General features: G+C 37.0%; 1 protein-coding gene across 1 annotated transcript in view; it reads left to right on the forward strand.

Moving 5' to 3' along the window:
• FSTL5 (follistatin-like 5) overlaps nucleotides 1-12,047 on the forward strand; it is a 1,151,716-nt gene that overhangs the window by 668,245 nt on the left and 471,424 nt on the right. Inside the window, exon 6 of the mRNA XM_006892774.1 lies at nucleotides 2,301-2,467. Coding sequence (XP_006892836.1) covers nucleotides 2,301-2,467 — 167 coding nt within the window. The remainder of the gene's footprint in view (nucleotides 1-2,300; nucleotides 2,468-12,047) is intronic.

Raw genomic sequence — 12,047 nt, forward strand, 5'->3', positions numbered from 1 at the left:
AGTGGTCATACTGTAATTTGAAGTAGGTGTCACTTCTCTCTCCCTTTATATGTGGAGAAGGGAACCTGAGAGTAGTGAACAGACACCCCCCATCCCCCCAGGTCTAAACAGTTCTTGGCAAAGGGAGACAGCAGATCAAAAGATGCGGTGCATTGAGGACATCTCAATGTCTGGGGCATGTTGCCACAGTTAAATGTCATTGAGTTGTAGACAGCTCACAGAGACTCTCATCAATCCATTGTACTGGTAATCTTCTCTGGCATGTCCAGGGAAACTCTATCCTACCGCCCTGTCTCTCACCACCACCATCTTGGCTCCAAGAATTCTCCCCAGGACCATTCCACTCTGCTGTGGTATGGTGGCTCTGCTGCACCAACCTCGGTGGGGCCTGGTGCCTACCATCCAGCTTGGGTGAGGGGCTCCCTGGGGTCCAGCGGTGGAAGCCTCATGGAGCTGGGCAGTAGCACGGGCTTGGCAGCAGGGGGCCAGGAGCCAAAGGACTCATCCACTCCTCCCTGCGAATCCTTGATCTACTGATGCTGAGCCTCGACCCTCACTGAAGACCAGTCATCAAGTGCTTAACTGTTCAATTATCAATAAACAGAGGTCTGTAGAAGGCCATGGTGGCCTTCCTCCATGTGGTCCACTGCTCCCACGGCTCGCCATGTTATTGCTGCCACTGCCGCCATCTTGGAATCTGATTCCAGATCTATTTTTTATAGGGTTGCTATGAATCATACTTGATTGAATGTCCTATATCAGCAGCAACAACTACATTGATAATCAGAATAGATATTAGAAAGCAGGATAAATTTTCCCCACTGTTCCTATTAACTCAGAAATAATGGAAATAAAGTCTGAATATGTGTAAATGTCATTAAGAGAACATTAAACTGCATACAAAGAACTGAGTAAAATGATTGTTAACCATTTTAATAAACTATTAATGACCAAAGAGAAATTACTTGCTTGACACTTTTCTTCCTACTCAAGAGGAAGATGAGATTAAAAAAGCAAGAGAAGACCGAATGGTGAAAGAAGGAAGATAACGTAAGCTCACACAACTCATGGTCTTTTGAGGCAGAATCTACTCAGCTAATCCTCCATGACTATCTCTTTTGTTGAGCAGCTGGTGAAGTTTAACCCCAAAAGGGTAACTTCTTTGGGTTAGTAGAACAACTCTCTACCCACCAGGCCACCAGAGTTCTGGTGAGACATTGCAATGATCATATCTGACAATATTTATTACAAGTATTACAAGTGTGAATACTACTGGGTAATAATGTGTTCACTTACCTTCAAAGTATAAGATCATCAACCACAACAAAGCAAAAATGAGAAATAATTTCACATTTTCATATCAAAATTTAAATTGGAATACACCTCTGTTAACTTAGGTAAGATAAGCAAAGTCAAAAGCCAAGACTTAGTCCTTAAGTGGAGGTAAAAGTCTGTGGATATCAGGGAAAACCAAGGAGTAGTTTTCAGATTTTCCTATGTGCAGCCTGGGTAGAACTTATTTCAGGAGACTCTCACAATAATCGACATGGACATAGTTGTAAATTCTCATAGTCTATTTTTAAGGACTGTCTGAAAATAGAAAATGAAGACAGATTTGGATCTGAAATGACATTTTCATAGTTGAGAATTATTATTAGGACCAATGGGTTCATTGGTTGGTTTAAACTAAAAGATTTAACTTAAAAATTGAAGGATGTAAGCATGACTGGAATGTACTGATGCTGTCAGAATTTCACTTAATTACTGTTTGGTCAGTGAACTACAGTCTTTTCTCCTTCAACTTCCCAAATAAATTGTATTCCTTTAGAGCCGATTTATGTTTCCCAGCATAATGATACGTTTTACCCATTCAACTATGCTAGTGCTCTCTGAAGGCTGCCAGCAATGATCTCACCTTACCTACAATATAAATCTATCAGCAAATAAACAACATCATTTTTATTTCAGTATTGATGACACACTACATGTCGACTTGACAGCTAAATAATTTATCTCTTTTTGTTGGGTTCTATCTGCCAGGCTTATTATAACTCTGCTTCTGAAATTCATTGCATGTTTAATAGTGCTTTGCTTCAAGAGGATGGTTGTCAATCAATTAAATTAAAATGCCATTCTGACCTTTTATTGGAAACAATTTATTCTTTCTTCATTTCATCATAGGCTTCCCCCCCCCTTTGATTCAAATTAAAGTCTTAATCACTATTCGTTCAGAAACTTTTTACTAATTAACTTTACACAACTACACATTCCTCAACATTAATGAAACTCTATCTTTGCAGAGGTCATCCAACTGAGTCTTCCTGAAGATCAGAAACTAAGCATTACTGCAGCAACGGTGGGACAAAGTGCTGTCTTGAGCTGTGCCATTCAGGGAGCCCTGAGGCCCCCAATCATCTGGAAGAGGAATAATATTATCCTAAATAATTTAGATTTGGAAGACATCAATGTGAGTGCATGACTATATTTTGCCTTTAAAAAATTATTGCACATGATGCACACTAGGTTTTGTGAAGTATGAGGACCTTAATTAATATTGGCTGTAAAATAAGTGATAGTTATTGGAACAATATATCCATTCTAGCAACTTAGATACGCTTTATAAGTCATTTAAAATTACCTAAACCATCTGTAATGATTTGTTCGGCAGTTTATGTTGTCATGTATTGGTAGGAGAATGCCATTGTACAAAGTCTTTTAGGAAATGGCTATTAAAGTTTAAAATGAAAACACTGTTACATATCAAATCCACATCTGGGAATTATTCCTCCAGATACACTTACATGTGAATTTAGATACATGGAAGTACAACTAATCCCCTTTAAAACCTTTGTAAAAAAATTAAAAATATCAATGGAACACTGAATGAAATGATGAATATGTAGTATATATACATGTATACATATACAATTTATTTATTTTCATTGAAGTAAAAAAGGATTTATATGTATATGTATATATAAAAGTATAATGTATTTATTATATATAGATAATATATATCCTGATATACAGTCTTCCTAATCATCTAGAAGCAAACATCCTATTCATAAATATTTTCTTAACGCCAGTATAAGTTTTGTGTTCACTGACAAAGGATAAAAGGAAAAAAGTATGGAATGTAGACTTAATTCCAAGTGATAGCCTGTTGTACTTTTTGCATTTCTAACATGAATTCATATTTATTTTTGCTAAGGAAATAGTTTTCAAAAAGCATATTGTGTTGTACCTATTTACTGACATGTTATATTTGGTATTATATTTCTTAACACCTCAAAAACACAATTGAAAATAATAAAAAAAAAGATAACACTATTTTGGAAATGTCCTGGTTTTAGTTGGTTTCTTGAAGGTCTAATTCCCATGTGTAAACTATTAAGTATTTGTATCATTATTGTTGTTGTTGATTGCCTCTGAGTTGAGCATGACTCATTATGATCCTATGATCAAAAGGCTTGAAGCCCTTCTGCAACTATTGATATTTATCAAAGAATTTCCAGAGACATGGAAAGTGGATGTCACATAGTGGCTTACAAAACTGAATGTATATTTATGAGTACTCTTGATCTAAAAAAAATTCCCTTGTAGGTCATAACCTAGGGAAGAGGTAGGTTGATACAACTGTAGTTGCATGATATTCATTAAAATAATAATTCAGTTATAACACAGCAAACCACTCAAATCAATTAACCTAGATTATCATTGACTAGCTGTGGGTAGTATCTCAATATATAAGAGGAACATGGAACAAAATTGAAAATTATCCCAATTACTCTCTACCATAATAGTTAGCTATATTTAGAAATGATGTGTGTTTGTTCATGCCCTGTGACTCCCAGAATTACCAACAGTATCGCTTTTATGGTTGTGGAGTTTATATTTCAATATGGCTTTACTAACCAATCTGCCCTAACCACTTGGATGAGTGGAAATGGAAATGTGCATATAGGGCATGTTAACCTATCCACAAGGGGATTAGCTATGTGCCATTCCACAAGGAGATTGGACAATCTCGACAGTCTACAGGGAGATTAGCTAGTCTCACCAATAAATTAAACAGCTCTAGATGCAGATAGAAATCTTTCTAAAACAGTTAAGAGTAAAGATATCTTCTGCCAGTACCAGTTGAGAAAACTCACCACCAGGAAAAGAGCAGCATGGATGAAAAGGATACCTTAAGTGATATGACACCAGTGGGTGAGGGAAAAACCAATGTTGGAAGGATGGAGAACTTTGTTGGATAATTGGAGAGGGAAAGCCAACATTGGCTGGACTTAGAACTTTGGAACAAGTTGTGAGGCTCAACTGTGACGTGACTGCATGTCTGTTCAGGGAGCTGTCTGATTGTATTCTTTTATTAATCTGGATTGTAACCTTTTGATTTACCCACAAGGATTCAGTGTGATCTGTGAGTTATCATATTGTATTTTAGACCATGCAAAGCAGTACGATCAATTCTGAGAAGAGTAGAAAGAAGAATGCAGATGTGGGAGACATGTCTGACCTCAGTGGAATTGGCTTTGTGTTATTGTTACTGTGGATGGGACAGTTGCCCTTTGTGAAGCTGAAAATGGTGACACATGGCAATTACCATGTGGCCCTTTCTGTTTTTACAATAACTGAACATTAACCTATAGTTTATGGAGTATTAGAAAAGTAGTTCCTGTTTCAAGTATCTCATAATATATTAGACATAAAAGGTTAATATTAACACAAATTCATTACTAGCAATTCAGTATCTAAATACAATTAAATAATCTAAAGCTCCAAAGCAGAAGCAAAAGCAGCAGCAAATTCCTTACCATTTATGTTTCTTTTATCTTCTGTTGAGTGTTGAAAGTGAATATCAAAAGAAAAGGTGAAATAAATGAGAAAACAACCCTGTGGTTATGGAGCATCGAAGAACATAAGCATCACCAAGCTTTGCCATTAACTCATAGAAACACCCTGTCAGGTTTACAAGGCTGTGTCTTTTTTATGGATCAGTTGTTGGTTAGTGTACCCATACACTGCACACTATCTTCTAATGGATGGGCAAGAAAAAAACGGAAATACACTTTTATTTTATTTTAGTAATCTGGGGATTATTTTTTATATAAGTGCTGCTTATTTTTATTATTATTTTTTAAATTATTACTTCTCAAGAAAACTATCAATTTTTCACTAATTCTTAGCTGTTTCATGTTTTTAGATGCCATCAAATCAAGTCAAATTCATAGCATCATAAATTACGACCCTAAAGTACAGGACCATGAAAGTCACCTTTACTTGTTATAGCATCCTAATAATCCTGTGTATTCATAATAGTACTAACTAAAAACAAAACCTTTAATTCATTTATTTATACTTTTCCCTTAAACAAAATATATTCTTAACATCAGGTGTCATGGAATTTACAGTTATGACAGTATTTGACAGTGACATTTAATAAAATCATACTGGGAATTGGGTGTTCTTGTAGTATAGTCTGTAGAGCTGCCAGACATTTTTTTAAAAGTACTCACTTCTAGACACTTTTCTCAAAAAGTAGATATGAAATAATGTTTAACTATAAGGAACAGTGTGTTTTAACAGATAAAACCTCAGGGGCATTTAACTTCCTTTGAAAGATAAAGTCCTAGAAAAGCCTTCCAGCATTTCTTTATGAGTTTGTATGTCTACATTTTACATTTTCTTTCTCTTATTTTCATTTTTACTGTCAACCTGTCAGCTATTACTTACAAAAAAGCCATTATTTCTAATATGCATGGTTTGAACAACCAAAGAAATTTCTTTGAATTATTTCAAAAGTAGCAGAGAATAAGTCATGAGTGGTAGGCCGTGAATTAGTTGTAAAAGTTATGGTTTTGTGCATGATCTTATAAGGCTGATTTTTCCCCATGTAAGTTACTTGAAATTAACAAAAGGTCCTCTAAATAAACTACCTTTCATAAAATGCCATATAGATAACAAGTGCTGAGTTATACAAGTTGATATTTGTCAATTATTTGCATCGTCTATTAAGAGTAGCTACATTTTATATTATTTGAAAGGAATTTTCAGTATTCAAATAGTTTGGTGGGAGTTTTAACTACAATTAGTGAAATTGAACAAATTCATAATCTATAGAGTACATAAAACTACTGTTGTTGTTGTTGTTATGTGCCGTCGAGTCATTTGCGACTCATAGTGACCCTATGTACAACAGCCCCAAACCCTGCTCTATCCTGTGCCAATTGCACTGCCTCTGACACACCCATCCTGATTACCCTAGTCACTATAGTCACTAAATCAATCCATCTCACAGAGGGTCTTCCCCTCTTGCGCCGTCCCTCCACCCTCCCAAGCATGATGTTCCTCTCCAAGGACCTGTCCCTCCTTGCAAAACATGCCCAAAATATGTCAGATGAAGCCCCAGAATCCTTGCCTCCAAGGAGTAGCTTGGTTTAACCCTCTCTAGGATGAATCTTTGTTTTATTCGCAGTCCATGGTACATTCAATATTCTTCTCCAGCACCACAGCTCAAAGGCATCAATTTTCCTTCTGTCCTCCCTAGTCATTGTCCAACTCAGATGCATAACAAGTGATTGCAAAGACTATGACCTATATCAGGCACACCTTAGTCTCCAGAGAGACACCGTTTCTCTTGAGTACTTTAGAGAGGTCATTAACAGCATATTTTCCCATTGCAATATGTTTTTTTATTTCCTGACTGCTGGTGCCAAGAGTGTTGACCATGGAGCCGAGCTAACTGAAGCCGTGAACAATCTCAATCTCTTCACCATCCATCCTGATGCTACCAATTGGTCCAGTGGTGAGAATCTTTGTCTTCTTGGCATTGAGCCTCAGTCCATACTGAAGGCTGCAGTCCTTGACCCTCTGCAGCAAGTGCATGAGGTCCTCCTCGGTTTCAGCAAGCAGGGTTGTGTCATCTGCATATCGCAGAATGTTAATAGATCTTCCACCAATCCTGATGCCACAATTCTCCTCATAGAGCCCAGCCTCCCGGATAATCTGCTCTGCATGCAGGTTGATCTGTGAGCCAGATGACCATATGATATATTACTCCGGAGATGAAAAGATGAGGAAAAATGCGGTTGCCTTCATAGTTAAAAAAGTAATTTCTAGATCCATCTTGAAGTACAACATTGTGAGTGACAGGATTATATCCATACGCTTACAAGGAAGTACGGTGAACACTACTATCATTCAGATATATGCACCAACAACCAGAAGAGATGATTTCATAAAACTACTAGCCTTTCAAAATGAAAATTGCAAAGAACATTCCAAAATACCTGTAAATGATGGGGGTTTTTTTGCTGTTGTTATGTACCATTGACTGGCCTGCAACTTATAGTGGCTCTATGTGTGTTAGTTCTGAAACCTGCTTAATTCTGAGCCACTCTCATATCTCCAGTTGACCTAATTCCTTATCAATAGTCACTGAATCAGTCCATCTCATCCTGGATCTTCCTCTTCTGTTCTGTCCCTCCACCCTTCCAAGCATGATGTCCCTGATCAAAGACTGGTCCCTTTTGGCCACATGCCCCAAGTATGTGAGACCGAGCTTCAAAATTCCTGCCTACAATGAGCAGCCTATTTTCATCCTCTCCAGGACAGACCTGTTTATTCTCCTGGAAGTTCATGGTATGTTCAACACTCTTCTCCAGCATCACATCTCAAAGGTGTCGATCCTTCTTCTATCATTCTTAGTCATTGTCCAGCTCTAGGATGCATAACAAGTAAATGGATCAGGCACATCTTAGTCTCTAGGCTATAAGCTGAAGTTATCAACAATCTCAATCTTTTCTCTGTCCATCATGAAGCTACTAGTTGGTCTAGTTGTGAGAATCTTTGTTTTCTTGATGCTGAGCTTCAATCCATGTTGCTGACTAGGGTCTTTGATCTTCTGCAGAAAATACCTTATATCTTCTTCAGTTTCAGCAAGCAAGGTTGTGTTTATTGAATTTCCCCATACAATGCTGTTATTTTCTTTTAATTATAACATAGCAACTGTAAAAACATCTAACTATATATTTAAAGTATTTACTAATAGGATTACAATGTTAAATAGAAGATTATAACAGACTGTACTTAAAAGTCTCTAATTTATGAACTTCATCATGTAAATAAGTAATATGGATATAAATTTCCAGCAGTACTTCTAGTAAATACATTTGTTAGTATTTCTCAATATTTTCAAATTCCATAATTGCTTTGATAATTATTATTCCCCAAATTTGACTTTCTTATTGTGAAAATAACAAACAAAAGTAGCCTACCCAACTTAGTGTTGTGCAAACTTCCTTGCAGCTAGGATGCAGAAATATAAACAAAGACTTTTACAAACCAATTTTATGAAGAACATTGATTTCAAAAGCAAGATTGTGAGAAAGTAGGTGCTTGATAGAATGTTTTGTCCTAGTTATCCTTTCTTACAGCGATATGGTTGAAGAGCTGTTATGCTGGTATGGTGTTTCCTGAGATGGCAGTGATGGAATCTCTGAGGCGGCTCAATGTTCAGCATTAGAATAATTGTCAATAGTCAAGTCCATGCATCTACTATTTGGGCAGCTTTTCTGGCTTCTCAGATACCAAAATATTCTGCTCTCCATAGTTTGCTGTAAACTTCCTAAAATTCTTTATTAAATATGATCAATGTTTAGTGAAGTCTACTGTTTCATTATTTTTGAAAGGCTTAGTTGCATTTAATATGTTTATATTTAGTATTAAAATGTTTTTTTCTAAAATGATATTGATTTCTGATATCAAAAAACCCAATATGATTTTATCAAAGAAATTACAATCTCAGTTTTCTTCAAGCAAGGAAGACTTTAATATTCAGATATTTGTAATTTTTTTATTGTTGTTATGTGTCTGCAAGTTGATATTGATCCATAGCTGGCCCTCTGGTGTATTTACAGAGCCTATAAATTGCTCAGCAGGAAAATGCCCATCTTTCTCTGTGCAGCTGGTCGATTTGAACCACCTGGGTTTCGGTTAACACATGAATTATTAATTTTCTTTAAAAATGAGTAGATTTTCACTACATAATATAAATTTTAAATTATAAACGCCTTACTCACCAATGAAAAATGGTAAAAATTTTCAAGTTCTTTTCTAGATTTTCAGTGTATCTTGGACAGATTGTTGTTGTTGTGGTGTGACGACAAGAAGAAACTGACCCATAGCTGGCCCTCCAATGGCTTTTCAGAGGCAATAAATCATAAGGGAGGATACTGCCCACCCTACTTCGTTGGAGGAGTAGGTGACTTCCCATTGCGTGTCTGTGGGATTTCAGCACACCACAGCTTATCACTAGTTCACCGTTGTTCTAATCTATACTTTGTTAATACACCATACATCCTTACTGAAAAAATAAAACCCAAAACATTTTTATATATAGTTTATGACAACTGATTTTTACTATTGTTCTTTTATATATTTGTTTTGTTTGTTTAAGTATAGATCTTAAGGTTAGTAATGCTGCAGGAAATGTCATGGTAGATAGCAAATATAGTCTGTGGTTGGATTCTAGTGACTAGGAAGGACAGAACTTCTCTTGAGTCCTAGCCCTCTTATCTATAAAATAAGAATACAAGTAGAATTAACTCTATGCTTCTTCTCTCTCTCTTTGTCTCTTTTATTTTTTGTAATTTTATTGTTATTGTGCACCATCTAGAGCTTGTAATATTTTTAGGATTGTGTCCATCATGCCACAAAAAAACCCAAACAAACCAAAAACCAAATAAACAAACAAAAAAACACCCCAAAATAAACAACGTTTCATTAAGATAAACTAAAAACAGCTTTAGTTAGAACTGTCTCACATCTGACATTCCAGTGGTTTTTCTGAGACTGTAAATCTCACAGTCTGTGATTGTCCATCTTTTCTTCTCTGAGCTATTGGCTGTGCACAACGTACAGACTGTTGCCACCAAGATATACTATAAATGTTCAATTAATCTAGGTTCTTTTGATGTGTTTCATGAGTTGTTTTTCTTTTTTCCTGTTCTGTTTTCTTCCTCCTCCACCTTTTCATTCTTTTCTCTTTATGTATGCTTCAAGGAGCAGAGGTTCCTCAGTCTTTGCCTTAAACAAATGGTGATTTTTCTCTTATAGTGTAAATCTAAATCAGTAAGACAGATTGTCTGCACAAAAAACTGAAATAAATTTTATCTATGTGAACAATCATTGGAAATAGAATCTCTTTACTCCTTATTGAAGCTCTAACAAGAATACTATCTTGCCTTCTGATAAAAAAAAAAAAAAACCAACAAATAAAACCATAAAATGTGGTTGAACCCGACTAAATCTCCAGTTTGGAGGCTCATGTGTGAAGTGGTTGTATTCTGAAAAGTGGTTTCTCTTGACTTGATGAAGGTCGGGGTGGACTGTTTTGTTGGTTTGTGGTATTTTTGTTTTATTTTGTTTTGTTTGTTTTCATTCACAACTGGTGTGAACTGATTGGAGTTGCAGAATTTAGCTAACAATAAGCTGAAGGCAGGAAACCTCTTGGTTTAGGGTCAGGACCTGGTGTGAGGGCCTTGTGTTTAAAAGGTGGTCGAGCCCTCGAGCCTACTGTTAATAGTGTATGTGATGAACATTCTTCTAGGTGGTACAGCAGTGGTTTGTCAATCTGCTATACTGAAGTAACTCGGGGTTTCTGTGATAATGAACACTATGCCACTGGTGTGTCAAATTCCATAATGGTTACCTATCGTGGACAGTGTTTGGTGGAGCTCCCAGATTGATTCAAGTTTAGAAGCAGGAGTGGCATCCACTTACTAAACTACATGCCTCTGGAAATCTATGAACATAGAGAAGTGCTGATAGTTGTAGAAACGAGTTCAGGTCTTCTACTCATAGGATCACTGAGTCGCGCTTGACTGAATGACACTTAACAACCAACTATACATGTTGTTGTTGTTGTTAAGTGCCGTCGAGTCGCAGGCGACTCATAGCGACCCTATGAAGGAGAGTCCTCGATGCTTGGGTGCCTTTCATCCTCTCTCCAGGTTCATAGGTTTTCCAGAAGCCACTCCTCCTTCCACGCTTGTCTAATCGGGGAGCTCCACCCCACTCTCAGTCTGCATTGGGTAGCCAACCATTAACTCATTTGACACATCCGTGTCACAGTGTTCAGCCTCACAACAACCACAAGTGACCACGGGACGGCAACTTGTACACCAGGGCTATACGACCTAGAAGAATGTCTGAACAAAAACAATGAAAGACTGGCCGGAGGGCCACAAACTAAAAGTCACCCACCTTTGTCTTGGTCATATTATACATTATATATTATTGTGTATGTATATACATACACACATATATACACATATGTTTTATAGATGATAGATAGATATAGTTAGATATAGATAGATAGATAGATAGATAGATAGATAGATAGATAGATAGATATCTCATCTAAAACTCTTGGAAAATCTATGTACATCAGCAGTGAAATGAGCCTTATCCTTAGCCAATCTCATCATCTCTGACGGATCCAATTTCATTTCTCCACTCACTGAGTCAATCCATCTTATCCTGGGTCCTCTCCTTTGCTGTCCCTCTACACTTCCAAGTATTATGTCCCTCTCCAAGGAATGCTCCCAAAATACCTGAAGTATGTGATTCAGAGCCCCAAAATCCTTGACTCTAGGAAGCAGCTTGGTTTCATCCTCTCTAGGACTGGCCTGTTTGGTCTCCTAGAAGTTTATGGTATGCTCAACACTCTTCTCCAGCACCAGAATTCAGACATTTATCCTTCTTCTATCATCTTCTATCACTTGATAGTTCAAATGTGAAACCTATATTTGGGCCAGGACGCAGTCATCAGAACAGAGCCCGGGAACACTGCATGGTTCAAAATTGGGAAGGGCGTACGTCAGGGATGCATCCTATCTCCATACCTTTTCAACCAGTATGTAGAACAGATCATCCGGGAGGCTGGGTTCTATGAGGAGAAATGTGGGGTCAAGATTGGTGGACGATCTATCAACAATCTGCGTTATGCAGATGACACAACCCTGCTTGCTGAAACTGAGGAG

The sequence above is a fragment of the Elephantulus edwardii genome, unplaced genomic scaffold (assembly GCF_000299155.1).
Source record: "Elephantulus edwardii isolate Elephantulus edwardi_28Jun2011 unplaced genomic scaffold, EleEdw1.0 scaffold00119, whole genome shotgun sequence".
NCBI classification, from domain to species: domain Eukaryota; kingdom Metazoa; phylum Chordata; class Mammalia; order Macroscelidea; family Macroscelididae; genus Elephantulus; species Elephantulus edwardii.